At 48.7% G+C, this 23,788-nt stretch overlaps 8 protein-coding genes across 8 annotated transcripts; 4 read left to right on the top strand and 4 right to left on the bottom strand.

Annotated features, from left to right (window-relative positions):
• The first annotated feature begins 95 nt into the window (after positions 1-95).
• Positions 96-1,331, top strand: acpA (acyl carrier protein). The gene is made up of 6 exons (XM_032042875.1): positions 96-437; positions 537-554; positions 642-722; positions 787-835; positions 910-948; positions 1,010-1,331. The coding sequence occupies exons 1-6, from the start codon at positions 228-230 to the stop codon at positions 1,015-1,017; spliced, it is 405 nt and encodes a 134-aa protein (XP_031897585.1). The 5' UTR covers positions 96-227; the 3' UTR covers positions 1,018-1,331.
• Positions 1,332-1,827: 496 nt separating this feature from the next.
• BDW43DRAFT_158684 (GOLPH3/VPS74 family protein) lies at positions 1,828-3,544 on the top strand. The gene is made up of 4 exons (XM_032038573.1): positions 1,828-2,273; positions 2,369-2,615; positions 2,689-3,182; positions 3,242-3,544. The coding sequence occupies exons 1-4, from the start codon at positions 2,004-2,006 to the stop codon at positions 3,290-3,292; spliced, it is 1,062 nt and encodes a 353-aa protein (XP_031897584.1). The 5' UTR covers positions 1,828-2,003; the 3' UTR covers positions 3,293-3,544.
• Positions 3,545-4,534: 990 nt separating this feature from the next.
• Positions 4,535-7,268, bottom strand: BDW43DRAFT_302265 (uncharacterized protein; the record flags this gene model as incomplete). Its single annotated transcript, XM_032045206.1, has 2 exons — positions 4,535-5,695; positions 6,132-7,268. 2 exons carry the CDS (start codon positions 7,266-7,268, stop codon positions 4,535-4,537), a joined length of 2,298 nt encoding a protein of 765 aa, XP_031897583.1.
• A 773-nt stretch (positions 7,269-8,041) lies between these two features.
• On the bottom strand, positions 8,042-9,782 carry BDW43DRAFT_158788 (ribosome biogenesis TSR3 family protein). The gene is made up of 3 exons (XM_032038574.1): positions 9,400-9,782; positions 9,159-9,295; positions 8,042-9,096 (listed from the first exon to the last, which is right to left on the bottom strand). The coding sequence occupies exons 1-3, from the start codon at positions 9,633-9,635 to the stop codon at positions 8,351-8,353; spliced, it is 1,119 nt and encodes a 372-aa protein (XP_031897582.1). The 5' UTR covers positions 9,636-9,782; the 3' UTR covers positions 8,042-8,350.
• Positions 9,783-9,967: 185 nt separating this feature from the next.
• On the top strand, positions 9,968-12,290 carry BDW43DRAFT_302263 (VHS domain protein; the record flags this gene model as incomplete). Its single annotated transcript, XM_032045205.1, has 8 exons — positions 9,968-10,037; positions 10,128-10,215; positions 10,263-10,338; positions 10,391-10,684; positions 10,737-11,009; positions 11,065-11,446; positions 11,497-12,035; positions 12,090-12,290. 8 exons carry the CDS (start codon positions 9,968-9,970, stop codon positions 12,288-12,290), a joined length of 1,923 nt encoding a protein of 640 aa, XP_031897581.1.
• Positions 12,291-15,029: 2,739 nt separating this feature from the next.
• Positions 15,030-16,001, top strand: BDW43DRAFT_302262 (uncharacterized protein; the record flags this gene model as incomplete). The annotated part of the gene is made up of 1 exon (XM_032045204.1): positions 15,030-16,001. The coding sequence occupies one exon, from the start codon at positions 15,030-15,032 to the stop codon at positions 15,999-16,001; it is 972 nt and encodes a 323-aa protein (XP_031897580.1).
• A 2,775-nt stretch (positions 16,002-18,776) lies between these two features.
• Positions 18,777-21,078, bottom strand: BDW43DRAFT_284724 (CBS domain-containing protein). Its single transcript, XM_032042874.1, has 5 exons — positions 20,455-21,078; positions 19,923-20,392; positions 19,753-19,870; positions 19,521-19,699; positions 18,777-19,464 (listed from the first exon to the last, which is right to left on the bottom strand). Exons 1-5 carry the CDS (start codon positions 20,833-20,835, stop codon positions 19,038-19,040), a joined length of 1,575 nt encoding a protein of 524 aa, XP_031897579.1. The 5' UTR covers positions 20,836-21,078; the 3' UTR covers positions 18,777-19,037.
• A 91-nt stretch (positions 21,079-21,169) lies between these two features.
• Positions 21,170-22,931, bottom strand: BDW43DRAFT_284721 (uncharacterized protein). Its single transcript, XM_032042873.1, has one exon. It carries the CDS (start codon positions 22,191-22,193, stop codon positions 21,336-21,338), a length of 858 nt encoding a protein of 285 aa, XP_031897578.1. The 5' UTR covers positions 22,194-22,931; the 3' UTR covers positions 21,170-21,335.
• Between the last annotated feature and the right edge of the window lie 857 nt (positions 22,932-23,788).

Below are 23,788 nucleotides of genomic sequence, written 5' to 3'. Positions count from 1 at the left end.
CGGCTTAGGTCATTTCTTTCTGCCGCCCCGTGATTGGCCGGCCGCAGGATTTTGCTTCCCCCGAGCCGCAACGCCAGAGCAGAACTTCAGAAGTCATCTTTCCTTTCTCTTGCTATCCTCGACCTTACTTTACTCCTTCCACCCCCCTCTCTTCACCCCCCCCACTTCCTTCTCTTCTTCGAATCTCAGGCAACTGCGCCTTTTGATATCTCCCTTCAACCCTGACGATGTTCCGTTCTGCTATTGTCCGCTCTTTGAGGGCTCCCATGCCTCGTGCCGTCAGGGCCCCGGTTACCTCCCAGATCCGCAGCGCTCCTGCCGCTCAATTCGCCTCTCGCTTTGCCTACCAGGGTATCCGTCTCTACTCCGCCCCTGCCGGTCTTAACAAGGAGGAAGCCGAGGGTCGGATAGTCAACCTCTTGAAGAATTTTGACAAGGTACGTCAGGTTACTTTCCCGCCTCGGGAACCGAGGACAATCCAACAATTCTCTCCGGCGAAGATTCAACAATTTGCTAATACAATCACTACCTTCCAGGTTTCCGACGCCAGCAAGGTTAGTAAATATACGTGGTCTCCAGGCGCTCGATGGCGCCGGTCCGTACCCGCACGCAGAATGGTGAACTAAGGGATTTGCAATCAGATCAACGGCTCTTCTCACTTCGCAAACGACCTTGGACTTGATAGCTTGGATACCGTTGAGGTTGTGATGGCCATTGAGGAGGTATGATTCCAGGAAGCCTATAAAACTGCAGTTTTGGTCTAGATACTGATGTTTCCCTCAACAGGAGTTCAGCATTGAGATCCCCGACAAGGATGCCGATGCCATCCACAGTGGTAAGTGGTACCAGAATGAATTCCTTTCAAGGGTAGAACGTGATGGCAGTTCATATACTCATCATTTGATATAGTTGACAAGGCTGTTGAGTACATCCTCAGCCAGCCCGATGGTAAGTCCTGCTTGGACCGTCTTTTGATGATGCAATTCACGCATGACTAACTGACGTCCAGCCCACTAAATATGTAATACGAAGATCTGAATGATTTTGCGGATTTGATAGAAAGGAAGGGGATGGGGGCTTGCATCTACATGGGGTCTCAGCGTGGTCACGCTACATGTATGTTGATACATGCCGGTTCTTTTTCACCCTACTATATCGTGTATATCATCTTGAATGCAGTTTGATTGATCTTTTTTTGTGTGTGTGTGTGATTGGAAGTAAGAGGTTTTGGTCATGCGCCGATATAGGTTGAGGTCTTCCTCTTGATATCCGACTGGCTGTAGTAGTACGTAAGATGGGAGTGATCTACGACCGTGGAATGCATTGAAATTAGCATAATATATAGATGTGGAACCTGATCCCGTGTAGGATGACGTGGAATGAAATGAGTCGAAGGAAAGTAGAGAGAGATAAAAAAGAAAGGATGGGAAAATTCAAAGGTAAAGAAGGACTCAGATAGTAGTATTTTTTGAGCAGAGTATTTTCGAGTTTCGAGGGAATAATTAACTGTATAAGATATGATGGATATACCATCAATCAAGAGGCGCGGTTCCGTCACCGGAGAAAGCATTGGCGCTAATTTCTGGAAACAAAAGATCGTTTAGGCGAAACGGGAACTTAATACGAGTAAGACAACTCTGGAATCCGTTCGATTCAGTGGGCGCAAGGGACTCAATTCAAATCTGGGAGATCAAGTTGTATGATTGTCTAGAAGACGTTTCGGGATTACTTTTTGACTCTTCTTCTCTTCTCTCCTCTCTCCGCCTCGTGTCCTTCTTCCTTTCCACTCCTTCCCCTGACAATTTCCCGCCCAGCAAACTTTCGGGATATTCTTCCTCGTCTTTTCCCACCCCACGTTACCTCAAAGACTAGAAACAAAAAAATTTTTATCCTCGGTCTATGTCGCAGTCGATACCGGTATAGATCTCAATCGCTGAAATTCCTTTCGACCCATTCTTTCGCTTTCCTTTCCCGCTCCCGAACCTCAGACCCCCTATCTCCTCATGGCCTCAGCCGGGGGCTTGACTCGCCGAAGAGGTGGCGGTCGAGTCGCTGGCGCAGACGAGAACGACGACAGCAGAGTCTCATCCCCAATATCGAGAAACGGTTCCTCCTTGGATAACCGTATCCCAGAGACGTCGTTCACCAGTACCGAAAATGGACACAAGATCGCATTCGACCCTAGAGACCTCAGCGAGACCGAGGAACGAAGCAAGCAGCCGAAGCTGACGTTGATGGAGGAAGTACTACTACTGGGGTTGAAAGACAAACAGGTTGGTTCTGCGCCCCTCGTCGACTCATTGTCCGAGGGGAATGGCACTTTGCGACGTCTTATCTGAATGCTGACATCGGTGGGGAACTGTGGTAGGGTTATCTGTCGTTTTGGAACGAGAATATTTCGTACGCCTTGAGAGGATGTATTGTGATCGAACTGGCCCTCCGTGGTCGAATCAGTATGCAGAAGGATTCTTCTCGACGACGCTTCCCCCTGGCCGATCGGGTCATCGAAGTCATCGACGATACCTTGACTGGGGAGGTCTTGCTGGACGAGGCGTTGAAGATGATGAAGTCGAGCGAGAAGATGAGTGTGAACTCCTGGATTGATCTTATGAGCGGTACGTACCTCCCCATATTTCCCACATTGGTTAGACGAGAGGCCCCGGGGTGCTAACAGGGGACGCGTGGCAGGCGAAACATGGAATTTGATGAAGATTGGCTACCAGCTGAAGCAAGTGCGCGAACGTCTTGCAAAGGGACTCGTCGACAAGGGCATTCTTCGTACTGAGAAACGCAACTTCCTCCTCTTCGACATGGCTACACATCCTGTCGCCGACGGCGGCGCGAAAGACGATCTCCACCGTCGGGTGCGTAATGTGTGCAGCAATCGTACCGTCATTCTCCCGCCTAATCAGTGGCTTCCTGAGGATGCCGAGTTCCGCTATCTGCGGACGATCACGATGGTATGCGCGGCTTATGCGGCCAATGTATTGGAAAATGCTTTAGTCACGATGAGCCACGAGGCTCGAGAGAGAGCCTTTGCGCAGGTGGATGAGTTGTTGGCAGAGTACTCCCAATGGCCATTTGCCCGGCGGGCCGGTGGTTCGCAGGCAATTGGAGCCAATCTGGCGCAAGCAATCAACGAGGAAGCGAACAAGGCTAAGGACAGAGAGCTTCAGTTGGAGGTATGTTCATTTGAGTTTGACAGGAAATCTGATCGCAACGACTAATGGAAACCTTACAGATTGTAGCGGCATGTTTGAGCGTTTTCACTAGACTTGACTCCTTACTCTAGGAGCTTTATCTATCACCTTTGTCCTTCCACACTTTACCTCTATTACCTCTATCTTTCACAATATTCCCGTGGTTTCTCTCACAGAAAATTTCAGCAGGAGTTTTTCTTTTCCTTTGCTCTTTTGGCTACTTAGCAGTAGTTCCCAGCATCCGGTTGGAATTGGGTGGAGTGACTTTATATGAATCAGCCGTCGAATACGGCCCAATGCATTGTTCTACGAGATGTTCGATATGTCTGATCTCCATCGATCTGTTCCTGTCTGCTTAATTATGTCTTGCACTTCCATCGACCACGTTAGCATCTCAGCATACCCTCCCATTCCGTTAAGGGCATGTTCATTCCATAGAATCGCGCACGAAGCTTACCTAGCCATCGACCCAGGCCAGAAGCACAAGGAAAAATAACCAAACTCTTTCATTCATCCACTACAAATCCAGCACGTTGGAAAAGAAAGCCCAATCCCAATCGATAAACGAAGCCCAACTGGTTTGCGGCTTAAGGATATGAAAAGAAAGAGCAACAATAACAACAACAGAGACAGTATCAAGAGAAGTAGGGAGAGAAATCGGTTGGACAGTTTCTTTATTCATGATTTTCCCTTCCACTTTACTTTATCATGTTTCTTTGTCCTTGTCTACGACTACTTACCTACTGATTTGCCCATTCTAATGAATGAATCAATCAATCAGCTTGTTTTCTTTCTTAGCAATAACATTTATCGATTTGATGTCTATGTCTTGCTTTTCTGGTTCTGTGCTGGATCGGCTCTGTCTTACTCTTCTTCTTTTCTCGTCTTCCTACGTACTTACCCTTTACGCTCGTGTATATCATATCAGGTTCATGAGAGTACTGACCGTTTCTTTCTCTTGCGGTGTGTATGTTTCTGGGTGAGAATGACTCTCCCACTGTTATCTTGCCTTTTCTGCGATGTGTGTGGTCGTGATTTGGGAGGCTGTCTCTTCTGGAGATGTCGTTTTTAATTTGAGGATCATTGATATAAATTATATTCATAAACTTCATGTGCTTCAGCTTTGGTTTTCTGCTCGAGAACGTTTCGTAGATTCAGACATCGATTCTAGACTACTATTACTTGAAACAACCGTGTATAGCGTTCTAAAATACAACAGAAGGCCGCTGGTAGAGTAAGCCAAATGATGCTCAATGCTAAGACATTAGATGATACGGAATGACAAAAATACGAGACGCGAAAGAAAGTCAACAAAAATGGAAAGAGATAGGAGGTCAAACGTTCACCCGAAATACCATCATTCCTCCTCTTCTGCCTCCACCAGCACCGGCTGCCTCAGACGCTAAGATATCCACTCCATGAACTAGATCCACAATGCTCTGGACCCGGCCTCGGATGGAGCCCTTTTCGACCAGTTCCGCAATGCGGGCCAAAGCTTCACCGTCAGGTTCCAATGGGACAAACCGGCTAAACAGACCTTGTTTTTGGGTCCGGGCTTCTGCTTCGGCGGTTTTAGCTTGCACCGCTGTATCGTCTACGGCGGTCAAGACGGCGCCGTTGTTTTTGACGACATCAGATGAATGCGCGAGCCTAAACATCTGTTCTCCAGCGCAGTCAAGGATGATGTCGACTGGATCCCACTTTTTCTTGCGGAAGATCTCTGCGAGGTCGAAATCTGGAGGCAAGGGGAGCGCCGCGTCGATGACCTCGTCAACTTTGACTTGGTCGCGTAGGAAGCTGTTATGTTCTGGACACGAACAGGTGGCACAGATCCATGGTCGGTAATGTGGGAATAGTGATGGGGTTCGAAGAAGTTGGAGCGCCTGGGCAGCAACTTCGTTGTCACGGGCATTGGTCACCAGAATACGCACCTTACGATGTGCGTCCTTGGTGTTGGTCGGATCGAGACCCCCGTATGTGAACAAAGCCTGCCATGCTGTGAGAGCAGGCCCGGGGATGGTACATGCTTCGGCAGCGCTGATGTTCTTCGGCTTCCAGGCTATCTCATCTTCGGTTGCGACGGTATAATCTGCCGCAGCGCCGTCGCGAGTGTTGCTGATGAGCCCAAAAACACTGTCTCCGACTTTGAATTTCGGGCCATCGGGCTTGTAGTGATCGGCAGTGGGAGTACTTATAACCGTGCCACAATAGTTGTGCAGAGGAATCTGAGGGATCGATTTTGACGGATGGAGGAGCCGAGCCAGCCTTAGTCCGTCATGAGAGAAAGCTGCTGTTCGAACTTTGATGAGATATTGGTTTGCCGCCGGTTTGGGTACGGGGAAGTCAGTGTCGAAGATAATCCCTGAATCCACCCTGGGCGCATCGAAAGCCGTCTGATCGGTCAGGGCTGTAGAAGCCGGACGGTGATAAAGAGCCCTCATGGTTGGAGGGACGAACGTTTGCTCGTCCATTGTAGTAGAAAATGGCTTTGCTGGCTTCATGACTGTTTTTCATACGATAAGGCGTCTGGCGCGTCCTACTCCAGCATGTCCAATTTAACTTGAAGACTATAACCCCGGCTGAGACTTGAGTCCAGTATATCCCTGGCTGGGAAAGACTTTCGACCCCCTCCAATTACAATACCATGCACCAACGAGCTGTCGAATATGGTTATGACTTGCCCGATGAAGTTTAATTTCGCAGGTCGCAAAACCGTTCAAAGAATAAATTGGCGGGTGGGCAGAGCTGCTGTGGAGATTTTCTTGCTGCACTTTTTGATGATGTATCTTGACGTAACAGTGCTTAGATCAGCGACGACTTTTCTGATATTAAGGTTGAGAACACACCAATCAGTCGTCATTTCTGCAGAGGGCCATTCAGGGTATCAACTAAATCGGCCACTACTTCAGGTTGTTCAAATACCTTCCAAACCCGGTCGGGAATACCCTGAAATGCGGCCTTGAATCGTCCCGCGGAGTTTTGCTCTTCCAAATGCGGGACATCTGTGACTTTCCTGATCCAGATGGCGCGGATCCAATGCGGGTGTTTCTTGTAGATCTCTGCATACGCTTCCGGATCCTTTTGGGTTGAATCGCCGATACAAATAACTTGCCTCTGTGGGAACCGGCGTCGAATCTTCTCAATTTGCTTCACCTTGTATTCCATTGTATTGACAGTGAATGACTTTACCAGTTCAGTGACATCCAGCCAAGAGGAATCGCGAAGAACCAAGGTACCAGGGGTGAAGTAAGTTTGGATAAACTCTCGCAAAAAGGGGTACAGATTGTACGGCGAAGCAGATACATAGAACCACGCTGGTGCAAGCTCTCTTTGCATGCGAGAATATAGATCAGGCATTCCGGCGATAGGCCTTGGCTCTTCAACAAAGGTTGTTCGAAGTATTCCGGTAGACTCGGAGGTTTTGGTGTACTTGATCGTATCATCGATGTCTGATATGACGAGCCAGCCTTTCGGGCCGGCGAAAATCGTCTCCATTGTGACATTGTCTCTCGATCCACGGAGATACGAGCGTATCATAGTTCCATCTGCAATGTGGCAACTACCCATGTTCACCACCTGGCTGCTGATACCACTGCTGTTCGTAGGGCCAAGTTGTTGAATGATCGTTGTGCTATTCGGTTGCGGTATTTCAAGCATCATCAAGTGTGCAGGCATGACATGATACAGGAATGGTCGTAGCCGTCGCGTTATTTGATGGCGTGTCTCCCTTTCGGTGCCTATCTCACCATCCAGGCCAATGAGATCCGCGATCATCGCAACTATCTTGCTCATATCTTTCCGGCTGTCTCTTTGAAACACGCAAGCCACGATTTCTGAGTGCCATGATACTTTCAAACCCTTAGTAATGGGAGTTGCACGTAGATAGGCAGTATTATCGAACAACCACACTATATGCTGACGGACATCTACCGCTTGTAGCGAAGGCTGCTTCCATAGGAGGGACGTCAGGAAGTACAGCATCGAATCTCTCCTCCACGAGCGGTCTCCTAAGCGTTCAAGTTTCTGAATGACCGGGGGATGCTTTGTTTGAGCCTTGGGTGAAGTCATTCTGATATTGTCAGAAATGTTTTAGTATCAGAAAGGAGTACGAGGTAAAATCGTCGGCCGACCGATGATGGTTCTGCTGTTCGACTGAAGTTTACAAATATTTGTCCTGTGCCAAAAAAAAAATTAAAAATTAAAAAATAATTTCAAAAGTAAAAATTGAATAGAAGTAAATGTAAATAAATATAGCAGAGTAGCCTGTTGGTTCAAGGACTGTGAATCAATTACAGTAGTTTTCCGGTGTCTATTCTTATATCATGCAGCAAATATATCTGCAAGGCTGCGAGTCCTTCTGATCTTCGAATGTATCTCATTTTATTGGTCCTGAGCCACAAGGCAGTGACCCTTTCTCGTTGCCTTGGAGGCAATCTAATTTGAGTCATTATCATCAGGAACAGTCAGGCGAAGAAGAAATAGGTATGTCTCTGTTGTATGCTCCATCGAGTGATGGCTCATTGCTTCGCGCCCGATGCAACCAAGTCAGCATGGGGTTGCTTGTGACCCTATCAGACTGCTCAATTTTTCTCGGCGCCTGACCATCTAAGGCACAGTTTGAATTTTGACTCGACCCAATGGCCTCAGAATTCCAAGATTAGACGTAATGCTGCAGGAACGTGGGGTGGAAGTGACGCTGACCAGTGAACAGTCCTGCTGTTACAATGTAAAGTTTCCGATTTGCTCCTTGCTCCTTGCCTCTCAGTTCTATTTATTGACGGGAGATGACTGTTCTCTTGAAAGGTGAAGAAGGAGACAGAAGATGTGGGCGAAGAAGGTCATGGGAACTGTTGGTCAGGTGTCAGGACAGCCCCAACTTCCTATTAAGGTAAGCAAGCACGTTGCCCTAGGAATTCAAAAAGAAAAAATGAAAAATTCGTAAAAAAACGTTTCAAATTCTATATGAATTTTATTTCGTCAACTTCATACGTTTGAAATCTTAAGCATGGTAGCATCCAAGGCCACAAGCAAATCGTGAATCTGTACATTACATGGATTGTCTTCCATCAATACGCCATTGCTTCTTGCTTCCACCGGCTCCCAGAAGGTTGTCCCGACGAAAATATCAGGAATATGATCAGCTCATACAACTAGCTCCGCCTTGGAGCACTAATAACTGTTCGAGAAAATGACGCGCTGAGAGTGTCGTTCCCCTTTTTACGTGTCGCAGCAATGATGCCTGTCCGATCCGTCACAGGCGTTGCATTGATGATATTGTCAAACGCTTCGTCGTCACTACCACCCGCAGAGCCGGACTCGGCGTCTGAGTCTTCCATAGGTCTTGGATCTGGACGTGTGATCTTCTCCGGTTCTGGTTTGTCGGGAAGCGTAGGATTCTGGAAAGACTTGGAGTTGAGAATTTTGCGGCGAATTTCGGCCATCTGCTCTTCTTCTTCGGAGTCATCCGAAATGGCAAAAGGATCTTTTTCTTCTTCTGGTTCCTCTTCTTCATTGCTTTCTTCGCCCTGGCCACCCTCTTTATCATCATCCTTATCATCGTCATCTGAATCGGAATCATCTATCCTCCGGTTCGTGTTTCCCACTGCCCAGATATCACCGTTACCATCAGCGCGACTGTCTTCGTATTCTTTCTCAATCTTAGCCAGCCATTCCTCCTCGGTCCGTTTGACGTCTTCTTCTGTGGCGCATGCGGCGTATCGCTTTAAGAGCTTCGAGTTTATATCGAGAAACGCCTCGCCGTAGCTGAAGTGCTTAAGAACCTCTCTAGCCCAATCTTCGTGGCCGCAGATACAGAAACAGGCCGCCAGGGCTTCGACACAGTTTAGCCGCCATGGCCGGCCGTAGTTGACCGTGTTTGCCGCAACGAGATAAGGTACTAGGATGGTTAGTATGAAGATCCATGTCACAAACACCAACATCTCTCAAGAAGTAACATACGGAGTCTTTCGCACTTTCCCCCTATGCGTGAGAAAGGGACTTCCTTCAACCGTACCCATGAACATTCCACTACTGCGGCGCCATATTGTTCTAGGATGTCGCGGTCCGCGGGGGAAATGATTTTCTTCGCATTTGGTCTGCGATCGCCTTGTTAGTTAACTTGCAGCAGTGCACAAGGTGAGCATGGCGATCTTTAAAAGACAAGGAAAAAGAAAGAAAGGAGAAAAAAAGTGGCACGTACGAGACGACCACACCAGGATATTTCTGTCCAATAGCCAGGTCCCGCATCAGACCAAGATGCATTAATCTCTTGCCCGAACATCGCTTCGGATCACAGTGTCCTAAATCCCAACAAGCTGCTTTAAAGGGAGGTCTGTCGGAGGACTCGCCATCGCCGCGGGGTACCGGGCGTGGGCGGGGTGTGGAGGAAAATTTCTTGCCTCCGCGGGAGAAATTGTCTTTCTTATGTCGAACCATATTAATAAGTAGGTAATGTAAGAATGATACTTCGTTGATTCCTGGTCGTAAAGGTCGAGAAGACGAGGAGGGAGAATTCGAGGGAATATGGAGAAAGTACGGCGACGGAAACGCCAACACGTGGAGCTCCAACCCAAACTACTAAAGTAAAGTGACGCCCGCACCCGCAACTTGTGCTGAACTTCGGCCAGCAATCTACCCACCGACATTACCTTCTCTCAGGAGAGCACGTTGTCCCGAGCACTGCGCCCCGGTCGGCCATTGTCTATAGGGACTCTCATCATTGTACATTTCCTTTACCCATACCCACCGTGGAGGCCGCATCAGCACGAATGGCAGCTAGGGACCGCTTTGGTGGTGCCTATGCTGACCTGGGCCTAACTCCGCTGCAACGAGCTGTTCGTACGTTATGATTCCAGCGCACTTCTCCCCACCCCCCGCTTCCTTCAGGAGTGTGAGGATATAGAAACTCATCTCATGCGTATCTACTAGGCCATGCTTGCGATATCTCTCACTACGAACCCAATCTTGCCCTGAACCTCGAAGTCGCGGACTTGATCAATTCCAAGAAAGGCAATGCGTGAGTCGCAGCCGATTGAGTAGAAGGCGCATTCTTACGGTCTATAGTCCCCGTGAAGCGGCATTTGAGATTGTCCGCCTGATCAACTCTCGAAATCAGAATGTCTCCTTACTGGCGTTGGCTGTAGGTTTCCCGATACTCGGCGAGAAGCTAGTGCGGGGCTGACGGAGTATAGCTCCTCGACATCTGTGTCAAGAATTGCGGATATCCTTTCCATCTCCAAATCAGTACCAAGGAATTCCTGAATGAGCTGGTCCGACGGTTTCCTGAGAGGCCAGCGTTGCGCCCCTCAAGGGTTCAACATCGCATCCTGGAGTCGATCGAGGAATGGCGACAGACTATTTGTCAGACGTCGAGGTACAAGGAGGATCTGGGACATATTCGGGATATGCACCGTTTACTTCTCTACAAGGGTTATGTCTTTCCGGAAATCCGAAACGAGGACGCTGCAGTCTTGAACCCCAGCGATGTATGTTCTCCTCTCGAAGCTCGACTCGAGGATAGTTGGCTGACAGTTCCAGAATCTCCGGTCGGCCGAGGAAATGGAGGAGGAAGAAAGAGAGGCCCAGTCAGCGAAGCTCCAGGAGTTGATCCGGAGAGGTACGCCGGCGGATTTACAAGAAGCGAATCGGTTGATGAAGGTGATGGCCGGATATGATAATCGACACAAGACTGATTACCGGGCTAAGGCAGCCGAGGAAGTTGCTAAGGTACAACAGAAGGCCAAGATTCTGGAGGAAATGCTGCAAAGCCAGAAGCCGGGAGATCGGGTCGCAGAAGGAGATGTATTCGAGGTAGGCGCGATACTGGATGTGTACGTGGGGGCGCCTCTAACTCTCGACCGCTTAGGAACTTGCCAATGCCTTACAAAGTGCCCACCCTAAGATTCAGAAAATGTGCGAAGAGGAGTCGGATGATCCGGAAGCTGTCCACAAATTGCTAGAAATCAATGATAGCATACACCGCACCATCGAACGGTACAAACTTGTCAAGAAAGGCGATCTGGATGCCGCATCGAGGATCCCTAAAGGCACCTTAGGAACAACGACCGGTGTGTCTAAAAACGCGAACAATGAACTGTCCTTGATCGATTTCGACCCGGAGCCCAGCTCAAACGGTGATACCTCGCAACCAGCGGGAGGAAGCTCTTTGGAGAATGATCTGCTCGGACTTTCGATAGAAGAGCCAGCCCCCACTGGTGGTATTTCCCTCGGACCTGGACCTGGACCTAGTGAGTAGTGTTCTCTATATAGCCTAGACCCTGTTGCTAATTTAATCCAGTGCCTCCTATGGTTTCTTCTACGCCGCCGGTGCCACAGGCCCCTCCAGCATTCAAACCCAACTACGATATCCTGTCATCGTTGAATACCTCCCGTCCAGTGTCTCAATCATCAACGCCCGCACCGGCAGCGATGCGCCCTCACAGCACCACTGCTACTCCGCCTCCGGCAGACCCTTTTGCCTCGCTGGTTTCGGCCAGTTCGCGGCACCCCAGTCCGTTCCCCTCGGTAACCCTCAGCCAACAACCCGCATCGGCAGGATCTGCCCTCCTAGACCTGGTGGGAGGTAGTTTTTCGCAACCCCTGGATAGTCGCCCGAAGGCAGCCGAGGAGGACGAGTGGGATTTCGCGTCCTCTCTCCCTGAAGGCAACAGTCTGCCGACGACGAATCGCGTGCAGGTGTTAAACTCGTCGTTGCGGGTTGAAGTCGTGGCGCGACGACACCCTCAGCAGGCCCGGCAGATCCATATGGTGGCTTTGTTTTCCAATGGCACCAACCAGCCACTGAGCGAGTTGCATTTCCAAGTAGCGGTGGAGAAGGTAAGATACGATGAATGTAGGGGATTTCAAGTCCATGGGCTAAGGCAAGAACAGGCATATACGTTACAGCTTCGGCCCCAGTCGGGGCGGGATATTGCTGCGCTCCAAGCGAACGGCGTTCAACAGGAAATGTTGGTGAGTGGCGTCGAAGCGGGCAAAGGTAATTCGATTAAGATGCGGTTCAAAGTTTCTTATCGGGTAGGCAACGAGCGAAAAGAGGAACAGGGAATGGTTCCTCCCTTGGGAATAGCTTAGATTGTGAGGTGGCAGCAACCTTCCTTCGTTTCTGGATTTTCTTCTGTCATGTTGTTCAGTACTCCAGCCTGCATTCCTGTCTATACCTGACCACCATTCTGATGCCACATTTGATGAGCGATATTCGAGGAATTGAGTTTAAGATTGAATGGATCCTTGTTGCAGTGTTTTCGACTAGAAAAGCTACTGATCGGTGCAGTGACATCTGATGCCTGTTTGGGAAGAAGTCGGTCTTACTTTGTGGTGACTTGACATGCATTTGACAATCTATCTTTCTCTTTTTCTTCTTTATTTTATTTACACAGGTACGCTTCTTCTGCCCATGGTTTACCATCTACGGAGATTCAAGGCACGCTAGGCAAGCGCCTGTGAGGCAAGAACAGTTGTTAGGGTTACTGGCTCAAAACCCCTCAAACCAGGCATATAGACTTTTCACTGGGAAAGTACCTGGAGAGGTACTGTTAATTAACAGTACAGTCAGTGCTAGAAACAGTAACACAGTCGCGGAGTGGCGTCATCCGTGTGGCGTTCGGCCGGAGCCTAACCCAGTCGAGTAGAGATAGTCCTTACTCTCAGTATTAGGTACAGTATTATATATGCACATACTTTTTGTATATCCTCCGCGGATGAACGGCGACTTGGCTGGACCCATCTTGTCGGGACTATCCCCGACACTGGTCGTCAATGAGGAATTTCCCATTTAGTGTGTGATGTGCAGTGATAGTGGAGAGAACCGTAGACCCTGTGGTTTAAACCTCAAAGATTTATTATTATTATTGTTATTCTTATTATTATTTTACTTCTGAAGGGGGATCCATGAAAATGAAAAAGTAAAGGAGGCAAAAAAAAAAAAAATTTCTTTTATGGGAGATCTTCCGGCTACGCAGCCATGGTATCCGTTTAAACCATTCCTGAGTGTTCTTATAACGCTGTACCTTAAGGGATAAAGGCGAAAAGCATTTACCGAGGACCAACGGAAGAAGTATATTAGGGGTTCCTGCAGGTGAACGCGGGTTCATGCAGGAAGCTAGCCCTAGCCAACATGACTGACTTCCTTTCTTCGAACAATAAGGAGGGAGCTGCTAGGGTATCCTTCCATGCTACTGACTTAGTTACTACTAAAGGATTTGTCATCCTCTCGTACTTGGACTGAATCGGATCCTGACCGGTTAGCAAGTGTCTTAGCGGCGCCTCGTAAGCATATCTGTATCACCCCACGCCGATCGACTGATAGTAGTGAGCTGGAACTTTTACCCCATCTGACCTCTGAGAGGCTCGAACCCGGTCACATGGGGAACCTGGGCCCTTTTCCCCCCGTCGTGACCGTGGGGGATGGGAGATCACCGAGCGACCCCGAAATAAAATTCAGGAGGGTCTTGGGACAACATGATCTGTGCGATCAATCACAGCGACCTTTCGGCGCGAGCCACTCTCAAAGTTTACAGATAGACCTTGGACTCCGGTTGCATGGCACCAATGAGAGCTTGACCCCCCAGTCCTAGGGCAGGTCAAGCCAGTCGATTTTTACTCCTGTTGACCAACAGGCTGGTCTGGAAATAAAGTCAATCTGGGGGGGAAGGCGCGTGCTTTTGGCTCAGATATCCCCCCAGTTACTGGGATACGCTCTCCTTGTTCGTTAACTGCAGCCGTTTATGTAGGGCAAGTAGTACTACTGCAGGGGTAAAACTGCTTGCTGGGAGGTTCAGATCGGGGCGGGAAGATCTTCGATATCGTGGTAGATGATCGCTAAGGAATAATCATGTAGGAACACATTCTCCCCGTCCACCCCTTCTCTTGGGTCTAGACTCAGCATATTATTTGAGCTACTATGTCTTATCTGCTGTAATACTACGTTCTGTTGCTCGTGGGGACGTAAATTCATCAGGGCTGGGTCTGACTCGCCTCCTACCCTGGAAAATGGTTCCGGTATTGCGCAGAATGCCCGCATTACTGGATTTTTGTTTTTGCACCCTTTTCTGCACTTGCTGAAATTCCTAAAAGACTTCTCTCCTTTAACGGAACTGACCTGCGGGAAAGACCTCTTCTGTGCAGTGCCGGTAGTAGGAGAACTCTGGGACGGAGATTGTTCCACGGAACGGCCGGCAGCCAGACTTTGACCGGCCCTAGGTTGAGGATCCAAACTTGCTCCAACTGGGAGTGGCTCGCCTAGGCCGCTGCTGGGGTGCCAATGGATGCTTGACAGCTGCTCAGAAAAGTTAATAGAGGTCTTTTGGTGGACAGTCAGAAAACCCCCCTCTCCCACTACTACATATTTAAATACTTCTTCCTCGTTTACTACTTCGTTCCTTTCCCCCCCCACCCTTTCGGTGACCACTATTGAATGCAATAAAATACTTGTTGGATCGGGATACCATCGTACCTTTCCTTTTTCTCGACCCCTCCGAAGCGTATACCTTTATCTACATGGTTCCCTCCTCGCTGCCTATCCTATAGTACGGTATTTTTAACGTTTCCATGGCCGCGATGGCTTCTCCCGCTGAGCTGGAGATCTCACCTAACCCTCGCACACGAGAGGAAAACCAGGAACGGTAGGTCTGCTTCTTTTTCCTTTAGAGAGGGGCTCCAACTAATGAGGGTAGAGCTTTTATTGCTGCTTCGCGGCGTAAAGATCGGAGCCTAGATGCCCGTCTAGAATCTGCCAACCGTGCGTCGCAGCTGCACAAGCAGCGGACTGGCAAGGCCCTCCTCGTCAGTCGAGAGATTGTCGAGAAAGAGGCCATGTACGAAGAAGTCGATGATCGCTATAAGGAGAAGTTACAGCGCATGCTCGAGGCGCAGAATATGCAGATCAACACTCAATTTCAACAAAACATCCTCGCTACCTTGGCCATGCGACCCGGCCTGCAACACCGTCGGGCCTCCCTGATGGCACAGCGCGGTCCCGTCGGTGGTGTTCGTAAGATGAGCCTGGATTTCTCCAACATGCACAACCCTTTTTCCGAGGGCATGCACCGAAACATGCACGCTAGCCCTCTGACCAGCCCCATCGCCATGACCGGCAGTCGGAGCTACATGATGTCGCCTTCCTACGACGGGAACTCCCAATCCCCTTCATCGTTCCACCCCAACATGGGTCCAATGCCATCCTACATTACCCACCAGTCCCCCACATGGCCGGCTCACATCGGCCCGCAATCCGTGCAATCGCCTTGGGCTGGTTCGGGTGACATGAACATGCCTGTTCGCCAGTTCCGAGATCGACTGGGTTCTGCACCGGTTATTCCGGTGCACGCTATCCCTTCGAGTGCGGCGTACCGACCAACCACTGCCGCTCAGCACAGTCGCAACCGTTCCGAACCGGGTCAGGCTCCGACCCAACGGATGCCCTCCCATACCCCGTCTGTCGAGAACACTCCCAAGGTGGAGAGAGTGGATGGCCTACCTACTGAAACCTTGCCTACCACCTTTCCTACCCCCGACCTCTGCCCAACCCCCAGCACCCCTTACTCGCCCACCTCTACAGCCAAGAACAGTGACTTGGCATTTGAGACGCTTGATACCAAAGAACCGGACTGCGTCTCCTTCTCGCAGCCGGTCCTGGACCAGGACTTTGTCGATTTCCAGGGCCTCTCCTTCTCCCTGGGTAGTCACCCTACGATCCCTTCCTTCGATAACACCTTGCACCACCCGGACTCCGAATGGAAACCGGACGAGGTGGTGCAACTGGATGATTGGCTCGTTGGTGCGTGATTACGACCAGTTTAGCTTATCACTACTACTACATCTGTCCTATACTATGCGTCCATTTTACTTCATCATCTTCTTCTTCTTCCTCTTGCATCTTACCTTTTACTGTTTTTCTTTTTTCTCTTTCTTTTTCTCTTTCTTTTTGTTTTTTTTTTTATTTTATTTTGGCTTGTAATTGTTAACGTTGCGCTGGACCAGTCAGGGCAATACCCCGGGATGATATGGCGTTCCAATGGTTTGTACAATAATGAGAAATGAAAACTCATCCAATTGAACCGTCTCCATATTTGGTAAAATTAGGAATTTTTAAATTAATAAGAAAAACCAAAAATCCGAGAAAAGGAAACAGGAACACAACGTTGCAGCAGATCCACCGGCCGCAAACAGTAAATGTCACTTCAGTTCAAACTCTGCAAGTGCAAAAATAAACTACATGGCATTCCAACCCAAACCTTGTTCATTAGTTCATTACTGAAAACAGCCAGTTTCATCGTGACTTTTCTTTGTTGAGTTGGACGGAGGAAGAAGAAAAAAAAAAAAAAGCCTTATTTCAAATCCGCTATCCTTAAGAAAGAAGAAAAAGAAAAACACCGTACCGATAGACCAATTGTGATCTAATGTTGAACCTAAACTCCCCATATCTGACTTTTTTTTTTCCCTTAAAAAAATATAAGGATACATGGATGTTTGAAAGGGTGAAGGAAAAAAAGAAACCCTCCTCCACCAAGCACTGAGTTCCATCCAATCTGCCCGGAATGCAGAAACCGTCCCAACCGATCGGACCCTCACAAGTCCGCACAGACCAATCCAAAGCTCATGTGGGTCCCATACATTAGAACCACTAATACCTTGTACTAAGTAACTACTAAGTAGATCATATACTAATCAATACTCCACTGGGAGTCTCCACTCGGTTGAAGTCTGTTCGCACGACGCGGCCGTTGTCATTGGGTTCCGAGTCTCTGCTGGATGTGTAAGGGGTTGGTAATGGGGCTGGATCTTTCTCTTTCTCTTTTGATCTAATTTTGATTCTTTTATCTTTATATATTATAAATATATATATATATATATATATATATGTTTTACCCCTATTATTTGCGACTGGCGGTTGTCGTGCTTGTTCGTGGTTTGCTATCTATCTGTCTTCGAGGTATTTCGCTAGGAAGTCTATGGGAATATAGGTACATTACTCTAGATGCTTACAGAAGTATGTACTACTAGTAAGTAGGTTTTACTTACCATCCGACTCCAAAGCTGACGAAAATCTACAGAGTTAAGTATCAACTTGGTTCTATCCAGGAATTTTCCTCCTGTACACTACATCTCCCCCACAACAAAAAGTGCACATACTCCGGCAATTATATCCCCCGTCCCTAAACCTCATCCCCCCTCCAAACACTATGACAGTAGCAGTCCTAAGTAGTACTAAGTGGTGGTGGTAACAGTAGGGGTGGTGCTAGAAACAGTTCCTTCCACATCCCCTACTCGGGACTATTTTTCTCTCTACCCCAAATCTTTAACTATAACTATATACTCTATTATACTAATACTGTATCCGTCACCCAATTCCAAATTTACCCCCCCACTAACCCTGGATACTAGATGAAAGTCACCCAACCCCAGGAGTAAGAATGTAAAAGAAGAAAGACCCCCTTCTAGACATTTCGTTCCGAACTGGCCTCGTCCGTAGAACTAGAATAGGAGGGTTCTTTCTCCGGTGGATTATGTAGTTATCGTTTTTGACTTTTATCTTTTTTTTGCTTGTCCTTTTAACATATATATTCTTTTCCTGTAGAGGTGGGGAAGTTCTACTTGAGCTTTGAGGGTGTTTGTTCGTAGAGTGTGTTTTACTGTGAAGGGAGGGAATTAATGGATATTATGGGCTACTTCTCGGGTGGTTAATTGTCCAAGGAGGTAGGAGGTTTTTCTTTTCAATTTTTCCTTTTGTTCTTTTAATCTCCTGGTTCTGTAGTGGGCGTTAGTGCATACATTAGCGGATTAGACTCCGGATTACGAGGATAGTTGATAAAGAAGTAGTAAGAGTATAGAATCGTCGATCTCCCAGCACAGACAACAACTATGAAGCCTAACTAACTAACTAACTAACTAACTTTAACTATCCCTCCTTTAAGCAAGACTAAACCAATACCCCCATCCTTAATCCGGATATACTAGATACGGTTGTTCAGCATCAACCATGTATAACAAGGTAGATAGACTCCCCACAACCCCGAATTCAACATCGAAAACCAAAACAAACACCCCCAAATAAGAAACAAAAACACAGAAGAAGCAGAAGATGACCTGGTACATATAGACTCTACCAAATCCGCCCCTCTTACCCCTCAAAGTAACATTAACCCGAAAAAGAAACACATCGCGAAAACCCCACCCATGGCTCGTATTTGTCCTTGCCACTTTCCCCAGACCACTGAGATTTTCTCTTGGTTCGGATGGAAATTTATACTCTTTGCGCGGCGTGGTGGGTCAGATTGGGTTTGGACGCTTGTTTGTGGGCTTTTTTATCTCGGGGAACGCCTGGGCTGGGCTGGCATGTACCTCGGATGCAATGGGGTTTGCTAGGGAGGTTTGGGATAAGTAGAGATGATGGTGGGGATGTATCTGTCCAATGGGAATCTTGATTTGCCAGTTCGGGGAACTAGGGTGGGGCACTTCAGATCTGGTATCCATGGAAGACGTTGCTTGGGTTTGAGGCATCGGATTTTGGGGGGGGGGGGGGGGTGGTGTGTTTATCTGGGTAGATGGAGCAGATTTGACGTTGGTCAAACCTTTCGGGGTGGCCGATGCTTGCCGATCACTTCGAGTCAGGTTGAGATGGGTATTGTCGGGCATTGAATCGTTCGGGTTGATATTGTGATTGTGGGTCGAAAGGATAAATGTTTGTATATGCTTGAGGTTCTTGAATTTGGAGCTTCTTCTAACTCAAAATGGACTATACCATACGTACGCCTGAGACCAAACCTGGAAAATTTGATGAGGGATTTAGGGTAGAACGTTCCTTGTTCCTAGTCCCGATCGCTACCGACTGAACAACTCCCGTCCTATCTCCCCGCTGCGCCGCATGCTGACGCTTGAACTGCTGCTGCGTCGCCGGCGGCTACGGCTTTCCGCGGGATCGGCCGGGCTTAGCCCGCTGGCCCGCGCGTGCAGATTCAGTACATCTGTGAGGCTGACCACTCCCACTAGTCGTCCGGAGAGCCGTGCCCCCGGGAGGGCGGAAGCAGGAATGGACGGCACCGCGTGTGTCGCGCTTATGTATTGCTGAGGCGGACTCGGCAGATGCGGAGTGCTATAGTTAGGAGCCTGAAGATTAGTACTACTAGGAGTCGGCGAAGGAGGGGATTGTGTGCTCCCAGAACTTGTAGGAAGTGGGAGATGCACGCTCGAGTGGGATGGAGTCGGTGGCCCCGACGAGGAAGGAGATAACGGGTCGGTAATCCATAATCTATTCCAATCAAGTCAACAAGAGCGAGCCCTGTACGGACAAGGTAGCAGACTTACCGGTGGGATTTGGTGGCCACCACCTTGGCAACTGTGTGCGCTAGCGTCGAGCCCGGGTTCACATGAAATACTGGGAACGAATCTTTGCCATCCACTAGACCCCGGGCGGAAAGAATCACGGAAATGAAATGTGTACATGTATTGTGGAGAAGAGGCAGTGAAGATGAGCGCGTCAGGAGCTGTTCGTGGGATCAGTCTTGCCGTCTTTAACGGGGGTTGAGCCTATGCATACCTTAACGTCCGTCACTGATATATTACCCACCACGTTGGTATGGTTATCCACCACAGCAACCGACGAGATTCCCTCGTTGTTCATAATTTGCAATGCCTCCGCCAGAGGCTTGTCTCCACTATACGCAGGTTAGACTAGCTATATCTACCAAAATATAGAAGCAGACCTACTTGATCGAGATCACCTCCCGAGACCCTATCTTCAAATCTCGCAGCGCCTGCGGATACAGCTGATCAATCACAGGGAAGCTACGCCCATTCTCCCAAAGGAACTTGACTAGCCGAAACTGACTGAAAATGCCTACCACCTCGTTCTGCTTATGCTCATCGACCACAACCACCCGATGAACGCCCCCTCCAAATGTTTCGACGGCTGCCATCACACTAGCCGACGCCGGAAGCGTGGTCAACGGTTCTTTCCTACTCAGATCCTTAACATCTTTCAAGGGGATTTTAATTCCTTCCCTGGCCTTCCGAGCTAGTTCCTCATAGGAAGCCAGGGTATTCTCATCCGGCTGAGTCAATCCCGCCGCAAGGAGGAGGTACGCATTAAGATCCGAGTAGTCGAAAGTGCCCACCGCAGTCTTGTGCTCAGTAGTTTCGCGAACCAGAAGTACAGGGGCATCGGAATCGATCAGAATCTAACAGTCATCAAAGCTCAGTTTACCAGTTCTATACTCTCGATTCATATATCGCGACTCACATTGGTTGCATCCTCAATCCCTGTATCGATCTCCACAAACTTCAAATCTTTCGGGCTAACCAATTCTCCGATCGAGATTTCCCTCCAATCGCGACCGACAAATGCAGGGTTTACATGGTTCGGGGCCGGCGGGTTATCGATCAAGCTCTGAATCGCAGCTTGCGTGAGTGACGGTTGTCGACGGCTGCGCGGCGAGCCGGGGGCCCCGCGTAGACTTTCACTGAGGCTATGACGGTGTTGGTGGTTCGAGGAAACCTGCGAAAGTCGGAGCGACTGGTTGCGCATCGATGAAGAGCGAGAATCCGTGCTGGATCGAGGTGATGCAACGTTCGACCCACTAGAATTGTCTACAATCGTTTCATCTGGCTGGCGGTCCGTCATGGTTGAACCGGGAGATGGAGGGGTCTCGGGAGATTCCCCTGAGACACCGACAGTGTTAAACAAAAAGGAATAAATTGTTAAATTCTGAATTTCACCCGTGCGCACTGTAGCTGGTATTCATCACCGTTGCATATGCAAGACTGAGCTACTGATCAGGTTATCTGGGCAGTTATTGCCGTTACCTATCAAAATCACGGGGTTGCGGGGAATTGGTGGTGTTTGGTTGGCGGGCGGCAGTGGCCAATCAGCGTCCGGTGGCCAAGTCGTCATAGCGATCATACAATGCTTTTCATGTAATGTACTGTACTGTCCCCATGGCTTTTTATCGTCTATTGTTTCTACATGGGTGTAGCTATGTGTAGCTATACTCAATAGCTACACCTCCTGGTAGCTTTTACAGAGTCTCAACAGCATAAAGTCAATACTGAACGTCCAATCATCGCGTCCTGTCCCAACCCTCCTGCAGTGACGTCTTGCACATTAGATCTGCCGCCGCTCGCTTAAAGGAAAGTCCCCAATATTTCTCCGAGGTCCCTGGTTGGGCGATTTCTCATCACAGCCCTCTTCGGCGCCGGCCGCCCCTGACGCTCGCCCGGGGCCGAGACCTCTCCTCTAGGCCTTTTCGTCGGTATACGTGGTTCCGACTGCTCGGCGGGTGTCCGAATTGCCGCCGTGGTGCGATATAGGTATAGAGTTTGGACATTTTTGGATACACGCTTGGGTGTCTGATTAGTTTGGCCTACCTGAAAGTCCAGAATTGGACTCTCCCGATCCAGAGCAGAGGGCTCTACGCCCATATCGGCGAAGCTTGTTTGATACAATTCGTAGAGCGCAGGTGGCTGTCCTTCCTGGACCGGCCGAGACTCCCACCCATCTCTCTCCGAGCCATTGGTAAACATGGAGTGGATACCTGGACATCCATACGCAACGATTATCCGTAAAGATGGGAAAGCGCACAAATATCGCAGTACGACACCCGACAAGTCCTGGTAACACAATTTGAGAGCTCGAAGGTGCGCAAATGCACCCGACGTTTGCACCAGTTCCCTCCAACTTCGGATAATCCGATCATTCAGAGCTGTCACCGGCATCTCTGTATGGCTTGTGGGGGCCCCAACATGTGGAGGCGTGGCAACTTCCAAGGCAACAAGGTTCCGGATACTTGATATTTCCACGAGCTCAGGCACTCTGGCAAAGGAGGTAGCCAGGGTTAACACGACTTGCCATTTCATGGAGTCGCTCTTCACTAGCCCCAGGTAGTCCCGCATGGCCAGTCTAGGTCCTTCGATCTTCATTGAACGGTACTGGGAGATCTGCCGGAATTCAACCGGGTACGCGGTTGCGAACAGCTTCCACATATAGAAAGTTCTTTTTCGACTATTTTATGTGGTTATTTAGATGGTGTTCGGTTTACCGATGTGGCAAGGCGACTCACCTTCTTCCGAGGCAGTCCCACAGATAATTGGCAATGGGCCATGGTATATTCACAAATAACTGTGGCGTCAGATTCCTCTGGTCTGATAGCACCTGTTTCATTGCGGAGTGTTTCAATGAAGGGGCCCCGACTTCGTTTGTTTCCTCCCAACCCCTAGTCAAAAAGGGTGTCTCATGAACCCAAGATGGCCCTTTCGAGTAGGCCACAGCCGGGGCCGAGGTCTTTTCCGAGTATACCTGGCCGGTCCTTCGATCTAGGTGGTGGGGAGACATAGTGAATTGTGTCAATTAATACAAGCTGCATCATAGAACTTGAAAAGCACGGAGACCGTTGGAAAAAGGCCATTTATTCCCTCATTATGTGCCTATGCTGCAAATGAAGTGGCCATCGTCCAAAAGAACCCAGGATAAGATTTCTTATTCTTCAGATTCCTAGGGACATATCCAGGGGATAGGTATGTCTCAAAGCTTTCTCGAACGCTAATTCACTGAAAAGGAAGAAAACGCAAGGCACGTGGGTGTATGGTATGCGCAGAGAATCGTGCCTATATATGCCTAAGGCCAATGTTGATAGTAGCTCCTTATGTAATATGGTCTAGTACATAATAGGTTAGCTGGTGTTCAAATCTTAATCCATGGAGTCCTTCACATCTCCAGAAGTCCAAGTGTATATGCTGTAGTCATCCTAGACTTTCATAATCTCCTCTTAGAGTCTTATAAAAGCCATCTTTCTCTCTCCATAGAGCAACGGCATATCGATACCAAATATGCCCAGTAAGCATTATACTCGGTCCTCGAGTCTCGACGTTCGTCTCTTTAATGCCCAAGACATTACTTGAGCGATGCTAACATTATTAAGGTCCTCCATTCTAGAGTATATATTGATAAGAATGCTAGTGTATTCAGATATCTCTCGCTGTAAATTCTCCCTATTCCCCGGTTCTCGCCAATCCCAATCAAGGAACAAAACTTTCGGCGGAGCGATACACTCTGTAAGGTCTATCCTCTTCTAACTATATGTGTTCTTGGTGTATGGCAACACATCAACACAATATGCATAGCAGACGTCAGCCTGCTCATACCATTGATATATACTCTGAGTTGGTTGCCTCGGACAACTCTGCGCTGGTCGCTTTGTCAGTACAACATGTACTCGATGCACAAATATCCGAGCCCGTCGCTGAATGCTTTGACACAGCAATTCTCTATCTTCTCATAGCCTTTCTTGCCAGTTCCACAGCAACCGTCCAGGATATGGAAGGAAACCTCGTTCTTACCGCATGCCCCACCGCGGGATGTCATCATCTAAGAACTCCATGATCTCAAGGCAACCTGCATTTGTTTCTTTCGTGCAGAGTAGATACATGGTTAGCCATGGCAAACGCGCCTATCGAAGCGATAGGAAATTGAATATGAGGTGCAATTCGAGGCATGAACAATTGTAGATGCAGTCAGTCTCATATATACAGTTTAGGGGATCTTTGTTGGCAGCCAGCTAGTCAATCAACCAAATGTGATT

The sequence above is a fragment of the Aspergillus alliaceus genome (genome assembly GCF_009176365.1).
Source record: "Aspergillus alliaceus strain CBS 536.65 unplaced genomic scaffold BDW43scaffold_40, whole genome shotgun sequence".
NCBI classification, from domain to species: Eukaryota; Fungi; Ascomycota; class Eurotiomycetes; order Eurotiales; family Aspergillaceae; genus Aspergillus; species Aspergillus alliaceus.
The sequence above is the reverse complement of the archived record's forward strand: the minus strand, read 5'-3'. Positions and strand labels throughout refer to the sequence as shown.